General features: G+C 41.4%; 1 protein-coding gene across 2 annotated transcripts in view; it reads left to right on the top strand.

Moving 5' to 3' along the window:
• The window catches only part of zgc:173742 (DNA topoisomerase I, mitochondrial), a 48857-nt gene that overhangs the window by 29374 nt on the left and 1952 nt on the right, over positions 1-17531 (top strand). For both annotated transcript variants that reach the window (XM_047383774.1, XM_047383783.1), the window contains exons 13-19: positions 1099-1242; positions 1469-1654; positions 8494-8562; positions 12213-12327; positions 12953-13080; positions 16179-16279; positions 16567-16716. In XM_047383774.1, coding sequence (XP_047239730.1) covers positions 1099-1242; positions 1469-1654; positions 8494-8562; positions 12213-12327; positions 12953-13080; positions 16179-16279; positions 16567-16716 — 893 coding nt within the window. The remainder of the gene's footprint in view (positions 1-1098; positions 1243-1468; positions 1655-8493; positions 8563-12212; positions 12328-12952; positions 13081-16178; positions 16280-16566; positions 16717-17531) is intronic.

Genomic DNA, 17531 nt, shown 5'->3' with positions numbered 1-17531 from the left:
GAATTTCTTCTCGTCATTCAGCCACAAAGGCCCTACAAGGAGATTCTCCCACCCGAGCTGCAGCTCCCCCAGAGTTATCATTGGACTGGTGGCTGCTTCTCAGCTTAATGATCTAACCCAGCTTTAAACTTCTCTACAACATTAACCCCTCGCTGTCCAATGTGTCCCATGATGCTGTTGGTTCTGTAATGTTCTCCAACATTAGAACCTGGCTGAGACTTAAATTACACTCGGATGTAGTTGAATAATTGCGTGTCTTCTGAGGACAGTTGGTTGCATTGGATTTTATTTAAGGGAATCAGAGTGAACGGGGCTGATAACCTGCATTACATTTGTAAAATCACTTCACAGTAATGCACTACTTCATTCAATTCAAAAATACTTTATTAATCCCAAAGGGAAATTAAATGTTGTTGTAGCTCATATTATGAAGGTTTCTTCAAAGAGTCGTTGTAGATGCTGATGGCTGTGGGCAGGAAGGATCTCCTGTAGCGCTCCGTCTTACAGCAGATCTGAAGAAGCCTCTGACTGAAGACACTCTGTTGTTGTAGGACAGTCTGATGAAGAGGATGCTCAGGGTTCTCCATAATAATAATTCATGTTGGTTTATTATATAAAATGAAACTAAGTAATGGTTGCATTTAGCAGGGGTGATATTACCTTTGCAAGTGACTGTTTGTAGATGCAGATTTTCTCTGAAAATGAGCAAATAAACATGTTCTTAGTTCCTCTCAATCAGATCAGTCTTTCATGGGGAAAGGTTGTTTCTCAGCCGTTAATCTCCATTATGTTCACCGAGGATGGCTTTAATGGTTACTGGGTTACATTTGATAAGCAGTAGTAAACTGTATGCAATAAGAATTTTATTAAAGTTTTAGTCTCTGTTTCAATCTGCCTTCGTGATATGATTATCATATAGAATGTTTCTAATTTGTAGCTTTTCAACAAATTTCTTTTCATTATCATGGTGTTGCCTGTTTGTTTATGTCTGTCTCTTCCTCCACCCTGGCTTCCATTTATTATCCTGTATTCTCATCTGTCCCACTCTCTTATCTTATCTCTCATTTTGTTTCCCTTCTCATCAAACTAAAAATGCAGGGCGAGAAGGACTGGGAGAAATATGAGGTTGCTCGGAAGCTGAAGTCATGTGTGGACAGCATCCGTAACGAGTACCTCCAGGATCTCAAGTCTAAACAGATGGTCACCAGGCAGAGAGCTGTGGCCCTGTACTTCATAGACAAGGTATGCATTCAAGTCATTTCGCAACAGAGGGAAAATAAACTGTTCTGGTCTAAATTTCACAACAGTTTTGGATCATGTTAAAAAATCCACAACTTTGCTCTGTTCTTGATTCTGTGCCATTTGTTACATTAGACCAGATTATTTCAACGTGCTTCTAATCTGGCAGACTTGATTCTCCTTCTGGGTTTCCTGTAGAAGTTAAACTGTAAATCTTGTTCTGAAACAGCTGGCCCTGAGAGCTGGAAATGAGAAAGAGGAGGGAGAGACAGCGGATACAGTTGGCTGCTGCTCTCTTCGTGTCGAGCACATCATCCTACATGAACAACTGGATGCTAACGAGTGTGTGGTGGAGTTCGACTTCCTGGGTAAAGACTCCATTCGCTACTACAACAAGGTGCCGGTCATCAAGAAGGTGCGCTCTTCCTCTGATGCGTTTTCACCTGAAAACATCTGCAGAACATTCACCGGTAGATCCTTTTGAACACGAAACAAATTCATTACATCCGAATTTAGATTTTGATCTTTGAATATGGGCCAGTATCTGCAGGGACAGTCACTTAATCCGTGGTAACAGCCCAAAGCTCAGCTCAGCCCGGAAGCTGAGGCTTGGAGTCCAGCTACTGTGGTTCTTTTATTAGTTTAGTCAGGGATGGGCCAATCTTTTGTGTCATGGTTCACATTCGTATTTATGATTGTTTTTGAGATGAAGAGAATTATTCATCAAATGTTTGATGATGAACTGTCTTTCAATGACTTTTAATGTTTTTAACTGAACTAGTCTCTCTAATTTAAACAAGTGTCATGACTTATCACCAGAATTCCTTGTCTGAACCATATCACACCTTTCCATTGGGTTTTTAACAGTTATTAAAGGTTCTTAAGGCATCTACACTTGTTTGGAGTGTTTCTTGAAATCTACAAAAACTCCAAACAATTTAACTTAGCGTGCGATGGAAAATAAGTAATAAATTACAACTTGACTGGGCCAGACTTTCATCTCAATGTTTGGTTCTGGTAGGGGTTGGAATAAAGTCTTGAGTACATCAAGATGAGGACATGGAGGATACCGAATTGAACTTGATCGTATTAATGATCATTTTTGACCTAAGACGGTTATGATGAACAAAGCCAGCAACAAATACCAGCTGCACCCTGGGCCAGAACCGGAAAACACAGAGAGAACATATCCAAGCTGTGGAAAAGGAAGCTGAAATATTGTAATAACAAGATAAACATCAGGAAATTTTACACAGCTCCATCTTGTGGTGCATCATGGAGAGCCTGAAGATTCCCACATTAAATGCTAAGCTCCACGTTCCCATGAGGGTTTGACCTTCCACCACATTTTGTACTTTATCCAACAGTCATTTTCTAAAAATAATCAGATTTCTATCAGTAGGTCGTAGCATTTTAAAACGTGGCTGGTTCAGAACTGAGTGGATATTTAGGTTGATTTGATCAGTTAATAAAAGATAAGTGGGTATAGACAGATAGATGGTTTATACAACAGTAAAACTACCTATAAGGAAGACTGTGCTGAAATATAATCATACAGTTTTTAAATATTTGTCAGTTTCAATGTCTGTAGCTGGAACTGCTTTTTAAAGCTGCACGGTGAAACGTAGCTATTTGTCCTTTAGTTCCACACACAAACGTTCCGCATGTGTTCAGGTTTCAAACGGCACTGAGCCCAAACCCAACAAATGTTCGGTATAAATTCATGTACAGTCACTACTGGGAAAAGTAGGTTTGTGAGATTGGAGAACTGGACCGTAATATTTTCCAGCACGCTGTGATTTTCTGTCATCTGGGTCAGGCTTTTATTACAGTGAGACTCTATCCTGGAGGCTGGAAATAACCAACAGTTATTCTAAACAGTCTTTTCCAATCTTATTAATTCCTTGTTTATCAGCCGTACTCTTTTTAGCATGAGCTGCCAATGGTGCGAATGAAAGGATTTGCTTTGAAATAAAAGCAGCATATTCAGAAATAATCCTTTCTGCAGGTTTTGTTTATGATGCATTTAATTTTTTTTGGCCTCCTGGGTCCCTTCTGGGAATTTTTCTTTCTGTAACGGTACCTAGTTGTTTGGTCCCTGCTCCTGAGCAGGTCCGACCGCGGTGGAGTAGGGACCACATGCGACGTGAACAGACTGCTGTTCACTGATTGGCCGTGGGACCAGGAGAAAGGAGGAGGTTTTCCAAGAGGTCGTTAATAAACCTCAAGAGCCACTATAATAATATTAAGGGCCACAATGGCCGGAGCGGGTCGAACCTAAATATAATTTTACTGTTTACAAATCATAAATCAGTCTGAAGGCTGAAAGATAAAGGACACCATGTCTCTGTTGAACTTCAGGTGCTGCATCCTTTGAAGGACCCGGTCTACATGGACCGGGTCCTTCCATGACCACAAAATCCGGAAGTGATTGGCCGTGAATTTGGACGGTCTAACCTTCACCAGCTGTTTCTATCCTTACCTGAGTGTAACGTCTGTTGCCTAGCAACCTTGACACAGTGAAGCATAGAGCTGTAAAGATGGAGCCTGAAGGTTAATCTACTGTCTCCACTGTGAATTACTGAACATTTTTAGTTTTCATTTTCCTGACTTCTTAAAAGTTTGTTTGCTTTAGGATTGGTTTGTAATTTTATTCTGGTGCATTAATTAACCATTTAAAAGAATTTTTATGTTCATAGATATAAAAAACTATAATACTGTAAATAAAACCATTTGTATAATTTCTCAAACACCGCTGGGAGGAGGGACTGAGACGAGCTGTACAGCCTGACAGAAGCCACATATCCACGGTGGATGGCTGGATGAGTGCCTGTCCACAAGCACCTCTGGCCTGATGCTGGCTGTCCCTGGTTTGCCCACTTAATACTCGGCAGAAAACCACACTGTAAAGTTGTATTTGTTTAACTGCATTTTAACAGGAACATTGTTAAATTTATTTTTTCCAGTTTTATTGCTTGTTTTTAATCATTTCTTTACTGTTTTTATTTAATTCTAACCTCCTAAACAGCAGTCCTTTTTGTGTGCCTGCTTGTTGCATATGTAGATCCATAACCCCTCGGTTGGTGTCGGCCCGTTCTATCTTCTGTTCCAGAGATGGGGACAGAAATGTTAACACCTGACAGCCAAAGTGTTTTGTTTCTTGGCAGAACATATAATTATTCAAATGAGTGCATTCAAAAGAATCACATTAGCTAGAATGTATTAGTCTCTGCATATTTTAGCATCATCAATTCCCTGGCAAATCAGTGTGATTGCTGCTAAATGTCACTTGGAATAAAATACAACAAAAATCTAATGATGGAGTTTCAATTTCTTACCTATTTAGCTCTTTAAAATCCTTAAAACTAATGTACCAATCAGCCCAACCCTTAACAGCACTGCTGGATAGGGTAAGAAACATCAACCATCCAGTTACAACTCAGATGTTTCTGTACAGAGATGTTGCTCGTTCCATTTATCTGAGGATTGTTGCAGACAACATCTGCATTACAGGCTGACCTCAGCGTTGCCTCAACATCTGACTCGGTTGTGATGAAGTTAGTGACAGAGTCTTATAAAGAAGGATGGCTGTGTTAACATCATGACATCTCTGATTATTTCATTTATTTTATTTTATTTTGTGACATGAGAGAGAGGGGGGGGGGGGGGGGGGGGTCAGACTGATGTTTTTCTTTTATTCCTGGAAAAGACATTTAATAAACGGCAGAAAAATAAGCTTCTTTTAATCATTAAAACAAAAAACTCCAAAGTTATCTTACTGAGAAAACTCATTATCTTGCTAGTCTTCCCCCTTAGGCTGAAATATCTTTAGTGAGGAGCTTCTTGTCTCCATCCATCATCTCCAACTTCAGTCTAAAGAAGTTTGCTCCACTCCTCATTCTAGCTGTTAGATATTTGAGAGGTTTCTAATTTCAAGTTATTCCACAGCATCTCAATGAGATGAAGATCTGGGCTTTGACTAGGCCAATGACTTTCCATTCTGCATGCAAATAATTGAGTTTTAGACTCATCTGTCCAAAGAACATTATTCCAGAAGTCCTGGTCTTTGTTCTCTCTGGTAAACTAGTCTGAGCTTCATGTTTTTTATACCTCCAATAAAAGTTAAATTTGCCTCTTGTTGTCTCCTTTTAGGAGGAGCTTGAGGAGGAACACTCGGACCTGAACATGTTAGCAGTTGTTTAAAATGTCTTCCACTGTTGGACTGTTTTCCCTACAGTAGAACTGCCAAGTTCAGGTTCTTCTGAGACCTCCTTAAATCCCTTCACCAGACTCAGACGATGCCTCAGCCAGATCTTTGGACCTCACCATGGTGTTCACTCTCACTTCCACAGTCAGGAGCAGTCTGAGGTTCACACACGACAAACCTCCTTCATATTGCTGAGCATTGATGTCCTCATCATGTCCACCTGCTGTGATACACCTGAGTGAGATTGTTGCTGTTCTAAGTGGGAATACATTTGGGGGTGTCCTAATTTATTCTTCACCAGAAACTGCATGTTAATAGCATTTTTACCAAGTTTAAATATTTATTTCCAGTTTTTTGTCAGAATACTCTGATAGTATTGTTAAAACTAATATTTAATATCCATATATCCTAATATGTCAGAAAAGCACACTGGCTTTGAGGGTGTCCTCAGTTTCTAGGTGAGTATATTAGAAAAGGACATAAATGGTCATAAGGTAACCACCAATAATGTATGTCAGCTGTAATGTATGGATCGAGTCCTGTGTAAGTAAGTAACAATAAGATGAAGAATGAACTGTCGATAAGTAATTGCACCGTATCTCTCTAAACCTGCCGACTGAATACATATTGATCAGTGGCTTGCAGGTCTTTGTTTAAAAGCCAGAACTTGCTGTGTGTGTGTGGGTTGGCACTAAGAGTGAAACACTTACATCTCTGTGTTGGTGTCTGCAATCCTTGATGATTTAGCTCTTTTAGTGTTTTATGACTGAGTCCACGTGATCTGAATCAAGGTTTGAGGTTAATTCAGGCTATTTATCACAAGTCCTGCTACTTGAAACGCACTCATTACTGGAGCAAAGCCTGTTGACATGCCTTTCCTAATTTTCCTTCTCAAGGATTCATTTTTTTCATGTATAATAGTTTTCACTTTTTGGTCCTTTCCAATTAAAATTAAGATAAGATGTGAGATGTTGAGTTAAATTTAGCTTCCTCAACATAAAAACAGCAAAGATGTGGATGGGCAAAAACTTTATATTACTGCCATCGTGTGGTTTCTTTGCACCACTTTACTGCCAGGTGTTTAATCGACATTTTTAATTGGACTATTCAAGAATCAGTGCTAGTATGCACATGATCAGGCACAGCATTATGACCACGGAGAGGTGAAGTGTTTGTCTTCCTCATGGCTTTTCTTAGAGGGTGGGGTATGCATCAGGAAGCAAGTTAGTCTTCAAAGGTGATCTGATGGAAGCATACAAAGTAGTTGGCGTTAAGGATATGGGCAGGATTGACAGGAGTCCTATTGTGACAAATGGGTCAGAGCATGTCCAGAACTCCAGCTCTTGTTGATTTGATCCTGCTGTGGAGTGGTCAATTGCCATCAAAACTGCTCCAAGTTAGGATCATGGGTGCTCAAGGCTCATTGATGTAGGTTGGAAGTGAAGCCTGGCCTGTGTGATCCGATCCAGTTCACCAAACGTTAATCCTGGTTCTTCTAGAGAGGTGTCTGAATACATGGTGCATGACCGCTTGTTGTGTATGGCACTGCAGACCAGCCTGGGTGCCCGTTGGCCGCTGTCTTGTGCAGAAAGCTCCAACAATGGACATAAATGGACCACAGAGCCTGGTCTGATGAATCCTGTGTTCTTTTACATCAAGTGGGTTTGTTGGTTACCAAGGGAACACATGGGACCATCTGAGAAACCTTGGACTCTGCCAATCATCTGGAAGTGACCTTGACAGGTACAACGTTCCTCAGCACTGATGGGCATGCACACAGTAGTCTTCGATGGCTGTGGGCTGACTCAGCAGACGTCACTGCCAATCTGCCCAGAAATAATAATAGCTCAGGAATGGTTCAAGGACCACAACAAGAAGTTTGAGGTGTTGACTTGGCGTCTAAATTCCTCAGGTCTTAGTTCAGTCTTCTGTCGGATTACTTGATGTAGTTGTCCAATATTCGGTACCTACTTATATACTTCTTTTTTTTAAAGTATCACTCTAATACAGTAAGACAAACTGTGTCAAAAATACTGAGTAGCTAAAGAACAATGGGTGTCACCTTATCATTGGCTAGTTTCAGATCCATTGTCCATGAAAGTCCTCCAGGGTGTCCAACACTCTTCAAACCTGTCCTGCTCCATTTTCAATACAAAAGTCAGTTCCTCCATCTGGCGCACGCCCCCAATCACATTTATCTGGTCATCAGGTGAAGGTCTCTCAGCAGTCCTCCATTTCTGGGTTATTGTTTTTTTGCTAGCAGTTAGCATTATGTTAAACATATATATTTTATAGAACCTTTTTACACAGCTTGGTCGTTTGGCCAGAAACATTGTTTTAAAGTTTAAAGTTTGCCTGAGTAAGAAAGTAACTTGGGACAGTTCCAAAAGACATAAAAATGATCCGCTTGTTTTGACCCACATGACCTCCAGCATGATTTATCAGCATTTGTGGCCCTGTGGGCTGGTGTTTTAAAGAAGCGTGTAACATTCTTCCAGGCAAATTCCCTATATATCAATGAAGATGTACATTTCCAACAGTCTTTTGGAATAATCTGCCAATCAATGTGGATGTTATGCTGACCTTCTTTCTCCCTTTTCTCCTTAATATACAATGTATAATGTTTTGTTTTCATCATAGAAAATGTCATTGACCAAAACTGTGAAATATTTCTCCTCTACCCTATGAACATGACTGTGACCTGTGACCTGGACATAAACTCTCAGACAGCCATCAGTGAAGACCTGTTAGTTTTCTCTAAAAATGCACCTGTAGCTCCTCATTGTTGTCTTCCAGGTTTCACAGATGATTTTGGTTACCTGATGATCTTTAGTTCTCCTGCATGGCTGTAAGGACAGATGAAGCCTCCTGAATGCTTACTAACTTTGTTACATAAGATGTGACAAACTTTAACTTCAGACATGTTTTTTGTTAAATTCTTGAAAACACCTGAAGTATTTTCTTTCTTCATAGCCACCCACTTTCAAAAATGTTTATATTTAGTTCAGATGAAGACTCAAACTTTTGAATATGTTTTGTGTTTTCAGGTTTTTAAGAATCTTAAACTTTTCATGGAGAACAAGGATCCTGGAGATGAACTCTTTGATCGTCTAAACGTGAGTCTCATCGTTTCCGCTTCCCTTTCTTTAATTTATGTGGATCCAACTGCTTCAGAACCTCCAAAACATCAATGATGAAATCAATGAACTGGTAAACGGGTCTAGAAGAAAAAGGCTGAAAGGAGTTTTGAATAATTGCTGCTTTGTGCAGAGGGCTTCTGTTGCTGCTGTGTAAAATGTGTGAGAAACTTCTGAGGTGTGTAAAGAGAAGATGGAGAAAGCTAAATAGAATTACATTTTCTATCTTTTCTATGGACAAAAAGCTGTGGTAAAGCAAAAAGCAGGGACTAAATTGCCAGGTGCAGGAGATGAGATGAGGATGAGTTGTTGGTGTGGAGAGATGAAAGGACTTAAAGAAGTTAACGGGAAGTGAGGAGAAGAGCGAGAATATTAGAAGCAGAGAGACTTAAAGCAGGAATGGAGTTTCAAAAGAGCCAGAGGATGGACTCTGGCAGATAAAAATGAAACTGAGGGGGAAAATGTACAGGGAACATGCTGGGTAGATGGATTCTCCCCCATCCACTCCACTCCACTGCATCTGTAGCTGCAGGTAGCTAGACCATGCAGAAGGTTGGAACAGTCGGCTAGTCCAGCTAAAGGTGAATGTAATAAAAATCTTGTCTCATTAAAAAAAAAGATGGAAAGCAACATAAAATCTAATTTGGAGAGTTAATGATCAGGTTTACCTTTTATCAGTTTGACCGTATCTCTATAAAGGTCTGAGGGAAGGTTTGGAAGATTTCAACCAGAGGAAGGTCTGGAGGTCAGTTGCCTGCCTGTCTTCAGCCTTACGGGGGGGTCAGATGCTGTTTACCTTCAGGACTCAGGTTCTGTCCCGTCTCTTGGCTTTCTCTCTGTTGGCCAGAAAGGATCCGCAGCCGTGGCTCCAACACGGTGGCTGCCTGCCTTGGAGGGCTTCTTCTGAGCCGGGAAGACGTTTGGATGTTTGCTTCTACAGACAGAGCCGAATTTCAAGTCCAAAGAACTTTCTTGCAGAAAGATTAATGAACGTTACGATGAAGAAAATAATGCGGCCGAATCAGTCCGGTTCGGCAAAACGTCTGGGTTCTGTGTGTGAGCAGTCATTGTCTTTCCGTCTCCTTTCTCCTTCATCACTCTGCGCTACTGATGAAGCGCTCACCCACAGAGAGAAATCATCTGACATCTACAAGGACACCAGTTATAAAAATGCATGTTTCCGTTTATTTTCCAACCTAAAATGCATAAAGCACCAGAGGAGAGTTTTTAACCAGGCAGCTGCAGTGTTTCAGTGTGTAGCTTCACCATCCTCCACATGACATCACAGTCTGGCATGTAGATCCTTTAAAGCCTTACAGAAGGAGTTTAGAAGGTTGGAGCATGATGTTTGCAGCTGTTCACAGCCAAGCTTGGTGACAGGTTTGAGTTTTCATCAGTTTGATTTAATCAGTGTTGTAAAATGTAGCAAATAAAAGCAGGGCTTCAAATAACTTAAACATGGACCTGTGATATCATAACCAAATCTTAAATATGATTAAGCCACATTTTCTGACTCTGCTCCTTCATCACTGTCCCACCATGAGCTTTAGCTTCTCGTCCAGTGAGGGCACAGAGAGCATTGAACGTCCAACCAACACAGTCTTGATGTTTTATTGGTAGAATTTGTATGGATTTCACTTGAAAAATAATATCCTCCTGAGGCCGTCCAGTTTTTTGCTACAGTGCTACTGAACACACTGATAGTTCAATGATAATTGGTGATTTTATTTATATATGAATGATTTGTGTAGAGCATTGGGGAGTAGTTGTTTGACTGGCTTTCCTTCTGAGTTTCATCCTTATCGCTCCATCTGACTGCATCTATCAAGATGGTTGTGTGATGTTCAGAGGAAGATGCTTCAGTTTGCATGTTCCATTTTTAGATCCTCTAAATTGTTACGATTTGCACATTTGGATGGAAATATGACCTGCAGTGTAGGTGTGTGTGTTGCAGAACGAAGGAGAGCCTCTTCATAACTTGGTTTTCAATTGTAGATGGTGTGAAAAAGGCAGATCAGAGCTGCTGGAAATGATTTTTACAACTTTTTAAAGTATATTTTATTTTTAATGGTGCCCACATGCCCAGAACTCCTGGGATTGTAATAAATGTCTGATTGTACCAAGTAACATTTGACAGAAATCAGTGCTCATCAGTAGGAGGCTGCACAGTAATTAGCCATGACCTGCGTGCACTGATCCTTTCCTCCTCCAGACGCCTGCAGCGTTAGACCTACTGAAGACCTCCTATCAGTTCTAGTTTAACCTCTGCATGTTCTTGAACCATTTCTAGCTGCAGCAGTGTTAATCTACCCCCCTGCTCGTATTCCTTACGCTTAGAAGATCTTTAGCTTTGTCCTATAATGTGACATAATGTTAATAACTTTAGAATATAGGCAATTCATTTCTCTCCAATAAACTGGCTGAATGTCCACAATGTCCCTTATGGTAGAGAATATTCAGCTTGTTTTCTGCTGTATTATTGATGGGGAGTGGAAACATCAGGAATCACTCTGCTTATAAATCCCCACTAGATGAAATGTATCACACACACACACACACACACACACACACTCTGCTATACTCTGCACACATATGACACCGTGTCAAGGAGAGTGGCAGGTCTGAGATCCACCATGCCTGCCCCTTGGACTGCCAGACTCTCCCATTAGCATTGCTGGGGTAGTTTTGTAGCTCATTAGCTGAGCAGACATGATTTGTACCTATATGGTCCCCAGAACCTGAATGCCTGTGTCATTTATACATGTATGAATGCAAACAACAGGTTTTATTGTGGAGTCTCGACATATCAGACTGTTACAAACATTTGAATGATTTATGAAATCATTTATTTATATTACAGGAGAGGGAAAGATGTTTTTGAACATTTTGTTTAGATTCAGAAGTTTACAAACACTGATTATTCCTTTAAACGATGTGGTGAAAGCCCAGATAATGTCGTCATGGTTTCCTGAGATTCTGTTTCAGAGCCTTTATATTAATTAAAGGCAACATTAATTCGAGGTAGTTTAAAGCAACAACTCGGACACCTCAGGGGAAAGTTAAAAACATCCGCCACGATGAAGAGAACTGGTGGACTTCCACAAGTCTCCACAGACAGTGTATGTAAATATCTGGTTTCCGCAAACTTGGCAAATAAAGCCGATTAAGCTTAACTGTGTCTGCTCATGATAGGATTGAATTAGTGAATTAACTGGGATTTAAACTGAACTGCACTGATATCTGTTGTTGATTTGGGTTTACATCGACAAATTTACTAGAATAAAATGATGGGTTCTACCACATCATTTAAAGTGTGCAGTGAGCCTTTTTGCTTTTCTTTCCCACCTGTTTCTGTTGCACTGTTTACTGTCTGGTTCTCTGTCATTTTGACGTCACTAATAGGCATAAAACCAACTTCCTGTAAGTCCTTCATTATTAAATTTACTGGGATTTTTCTTAATCGTTGTGCTCTAACTTAAAAAAGTTTATGGTTATTTGCTATAATTCAAACCCAACTCTCCAGGAGCACATGACCACACTGCCACCTGGTGGTTGAGAATATATTGGTCTGATGGCTTTCAGATAGATGTGTGTTTGGTTCATCTCCTGCCCATTTGTCTTCGTTTCAGACATCCCTTTTGAACAAACATTTGAGCTCCTTAATGCCTGGTCTGACTGCGAAGGTCTTCAGGACATACAACGCCTCCATCACCCTGCAACAGCAGCTCAAAGAGCTCACCAACGGTAAGTAGCACATTCATTACTGTTAAACAGGGTAATCCTACAAGAAAAGCTCTATCATAAACAGAGCTCTGAAAGCAAACTCTTCAGCTCATTATCACAGCTCCTGCCATCATTCAAACTTTCACACCTCAGACCTTTATTTTTAGCTTTCTTCTAGACATCTTACTGTCAGTCAGCTTTTTCTGCTCCTGCCAGGGCAGATTATCACTGTTGTCAGAATTGTGCACCTCAGCCCACCTCTTATCAGGGTCCCATTGACTGGCTCTTCTACTCATATCAGTTCAGTGATAGAAGTGGCATACTTGTCTCATTTCTGGATGGCTACTGGAGCTCATATTCATGCTGAGGCTTGGCTGAAGGAACTGTTAGAGGAGCCCAGGAGAAATGGATCAACTTAATAGAAACCTGAAGTCATAAAGTCAAACAAAACAATTCAAAAACTGCGTGTGTGTACAGTGAAGCATGTGTGGCTGTATGCGTTCTAGAATAGACCATTATGTAACATGATCAACAGCACAAGAGATGCTAGTGTAATGTTATCAAAGAAGCTGCTGTGTATGATTTTAGCTGAGCATGCATCTTCAGTTGAATTTATTATTACAAATTCTTCTTCTTCCTCCTCCAGAGTCGGACAATGTGGCAGGAAAACTGCTGTCCTACAACAGGGCAAATAGAGCGGTTGCTATTCTCTGTAACCACCAGCGGGCGCCGCCAAAAACCTTTGAGCAATCAATGGCTAACCTTCAGGCGAAGGTGAGTTCAGCTAGACTGGATCTCATTACAGTTGTGTTCAGAATAGTCCAACACCACTAACCAGTTCTATCACTGGTTTTGGTAGAAATTACATTTCTTAAGAGTTTGATACACTGCAAGGTGTAGTGTGGAAAAAAAGGAACATTACTCTGACTTTGCTGTACAGCAAACAAAGTTGGTTTATTATTTTCTAGCCATCACAACAGTTCTCAAAACGGCAGTCCTCTTATATACACTCCAGACCCCGCCTTCTTAATTCAAATTAGCCAATCATCTCAGTCTTCCAGATTGTCAAATTATTCTCTTAAATTACTTTGACTTTCTTCATAATTTCAACCAATCAAACTCCTGCTCTCATCAGCTCACTTCCTATAGAAGAGCTGGGTTTGAGGTGGGCCTCCTCTTTAGCCCCGATTGACAGACACACCCACATGGTAGCAAACAATTCTGCTGTATATTAACACACAATGTTCAATTAATCCCACACTCTGGAACTAATATCAAAAGTTAAGAACCACTAAGTTCTTCTTTAACAGAGTTGTTGAAAATCCAGAGACCCAACAGCCAGAACATGTCTGCTGCTGGTTCCGTGTGACTGAATCAGGAAGTGAAAGGAGCATGTTTGAAATAAAAACAGTCAGTAAAGGTTATTAATGCTGTGAACAAACAGGTGACCCTTTAATGTTGGACATGTTGGTTATAGAGCATTCCTCTCTGGGTGAAATGAGTCATTCCAGACGATGACTGGAGAGAGGAAAACAGATGAAGAAGTCCAGAGTCGGCTCAGATAGGATAGCCAGTCCTATAAACAAAACCTGGATGAAATGAAGGCCAGGTTAACAGGAAGGGTCTCGCTCAGCCACTGCCTGGCAGGTTCAACTTGGGGAGCTTCCCCCCAGACCCTTCACATATTTATGCAAACTCTTGTCCTACTTGTAGCTGAACACTTTGCCTCTGCCAGGAGCAGAGGTCCACCTGTGACCTAGATAAGATAGCACCATCAACGGCGCCCTCCAGATAGTAGCTGCCTGTCTGAAAACCACCCCCGAGTCGTACCTGCCCGTCCTTGCTGGAATTGCCCCAGCCATTCTCCGACAGGATGGAGCTACTCTCACCCTGACAAGAAAAGCCCAGAAGTATGACTGGCACATCCTGCACAAAGCCACGCTAACACCGGCATGCTCAGGTCTCGATATCCTTACAACAAGGCAGGACAAGAGATGCTTTGGTCCACCCTTGAGGACTTGTCTACGGACGCCTGGCTGGCTGCACCGACAGCTGGGCGCCAGGAGGTGGTGTGAAAGGAGAAGACCTGCCACACCAACTGTGGACCTCATGAATAGTCCTGAGGAAGTAGGTCCTGTTGGACAGTGCAGCACAAGAGTGTGGTGAACCCAAACAGACGACCGAGCACATAATCACCGGCTGCCCCTTAGGCAGCCCCCCCAGAAGCTGGTCTCTTTGACTTGGGTCCATGAAGGCGGTGCTGCATGAGTCTGAGTTGGCTGTCTGATGATATATGAAAGAGAGACCTCAGGTAAAATGGTTCCTGAAGCTTTAAAATAGGAACCACAACCAGGAAGACTTGGAAGAAACAGAAAACTAGCATTTAAATGCACACAAGAAGAGCCACAAGACCAAAGACTGAGCCAATGATCAGCTCCAGGATGAAGGTCTACAATAACCCACAAAGTCCCACTGGCTGAAGAGGTTAGTTAGGTAAATAGTGCCCTCATTTTATGGACTGATGGAAGCAACATTGTTCTTTCTGGGTCTAGAAGCTGGAGACATGACTGACAAAGGCAGGTTTTAATTCTCAGTACACTTTGAAGCACGGTGGCTCAGACATCATGGTGTGGGGATATTTCTCATAAGATGCCGTCGAGGCCTTTTTATCACTTACCAGGGATGATGGATCAGTTTGAACACACAGAAATACCTGAACAGCTCTGCTGTGTCCAAATTCAGGGGCTGCATCCTTCTAAGGCTGCATTTTAGGCCGATTACGTCACAGCGATGCGAAGAAGTTTCAAAGACTTTTCCAAATGCATCCTCATTTTCCCCAGATTTGATGGATGGGTCCATGGTGTCCTGCATGGCCCAACCTATCTCATGATTCATTGCAGGTTGTTCAAATGGAAGTACTAATGGCAGAGAGAGAAAAGCTGTGAATTAAGTTGATATATTGCGCTTTCTGTTAAACAAAATGAACTTTTACAATATTTTCAGGCGAGAATGTAGCTGTGGAAACCTGAAATATCCGCTCGTTTACCAAGATATCGCTTAATTGTAAAAGTGCTCGATGTGTTGAAAGATGTCCGCTCCACCGTGCTGACAGCCAGCTCGCCTCGCCGGCTGTCAGCTGACCAGACGGTCGACGCCCGCTGTACCAGGGGAGGACGCCTGACCCCTGCCACATCGTTTCATTCACCAATGAGTGGAAGTTCAACACAGATATAATTCAGTCCGACCTGAACTTGGACACATGTTACCTTATGCTGAAGAGGAAGTTCTCTAAAATGTTTTTCAAATGGCAACATCCCCAGAAACACCAGTTAGGAGAAGCATCTTGGTTCCGGTCCAACAAGGCTGACTTTATGGAGCGGCAAGTCAGATTCCTGAACCTTAATTCTGTCTGGCAGCATCATACCTGCTGTTTCTGAGGCAAGACCATGAATTGGGCAGAGAAGTCCAGCGGTCCTGGACTTAGAGGATCCAGAAGCTGGTCGACTCCATGCAGCACAGACTTGAAACTGTTCTCAGAAACTAAAAGTTAGTTCAGGGACTCACAGGAAAGTTAAATCTACCAGCATTCTTCAGAGATTGGGAAGATAAATGCTGACACTGCTGTTTTTAAAGCCTTCTTAACTTTTTTCTCACTTTCTGCAGAGTGAGAACAGATTGGAGAAATCTTTGTCCATGATTGATTCGGATCAGAACCTGCGGCGTTCTCAGTTAATTTGTATGTTTGGGAATAAAAACTATTAAAGTCAGTGTTATTTAGTTTTTTAATGCAGTGGTGGTGTCCTCTTCACTGATTGAACCTGGTCTGGTGGAGATGTTGTGAACATGATGCAGAACCTGTTGTTTCAACCCAGATTGATGCTAGAAAGGAACAGCTGGCTCTGGCGAAGACCGAACTGAAACAGGCCAAAAAGGAGGCGAAAACCAAAGGCAGCTCAGACCCCAAGCTGCAGAGGTAAGTCTCTTTTGTTCCATATGCAGCAATGTGGAAACATTAAAACAATTATTTCTACAGCTCCTACATGTTTAAAGCTGCTATTGCTTTACTGCTTCAAAATGTTTTTCTTTTAAACTTGATCAGAATCACAGCTAATGAGCTCAGTTAGTTTCTGTTGTTTTATGGAGACCTTTAGATGTTTACACAAGTTCCTGATATTTTCTCCCCAGTATGTAGACGAGGCCCATTTAACACTAAAGTTGTCTAAAGCTTAGCTGTTCCTGTGTTGCTCTAAATCTCGCCAGTCTGGTGGAGAGGAAGAAGGCAGCAGTGAAGCGCTGTGAAGAGCAGCTGCTGAACATGGAGGTCCAGGCAACTGACAGAGAGGAGAACAAACAGATCGCGCTCAGTACCTCAAAGCTCAACTACCTGGACCCACGCATTAGTGTGGCTTGGTGAGTGAATCCTTTCAGGTTATCCTGAATAATTCTTACTGTAATCTGCGTTCAGTGTTCAGAAGCCTCTGGTCCGGTCCAGGGTTCTTCCTCAGCAGGTCCAATTCAATTCTGGAAAACTGAATAACAATTATACATTGTTTTATATGTAGGCGACCATCCTGAAGTTTCATTGATGGTTTTGGTTTTTTCAGTCACGTTAATGCATTCAGAAAAGAAAGTGCAGTTTTACCATAAATGTGGCCTCGAGACCAGTGGTGCCAAAACGTTTTGCCAAATCGCAGCACTCGAAAATATTAAATTCAAAGCGCAAAAAATAAACGTATGTTTTTCAAATCATGTAATATTATAATAAAACAAAGTCGTGATTTTTGTGTAAACCATTGTAGATCATTGTTGAAAGTGTCCCTTGTTCATATAAAGCAGAATTCTTTAGTCCAGTATCGGCATTAAGAACCAGATTTGGGTCGCTCTGAAAACACTTGCAGCAGCTTAATGAATGAGACGTCTGCTCCTTCTGCAGCTAAAACCTCTGGGTGTTTGGGTTCCTACTTACTAGGAAGGTCCAATTAAAGCAAAACATCCTGGTTAATTAGACCATGCTTCTGGGCCTCAGCCACGAACTGAGCTCGGTCCTGCTGTCCCGGCGCCGCCCAGCAGATAAAACTTCGCCCCCTCATTTAAATATAAGAACATGAAATAAAATGAAAGTAAAAGTCACTGAAATATGTAAAGTAGCTTTACAAAATAAAAGTGCATTATGAAATAAATAAATCTTTAAGTAAATTAAATAAATCTTGAAATGAAAATTTCTT

Source organism: Girardinichthys multiradiatus, chromosome 2, assembly GCF_021462225.1.
Source record: "Girardinichthys multiradiatus isolate DD_20200921_A chromosome 2, DD_fGirMul_XY1, whole genome shotgun sequence".
NCBI lineage: Eukaryota > Metazoa > Chordata > Actinopteri > Cyprinodontiformes > Goodeidae > Girardinichthys > Girardinichthys multiradiatus.
Note: the sequence above shows the minus strand (reverse complement) of the source record. Positions and strands in the feature narration are given on the sequence as shown.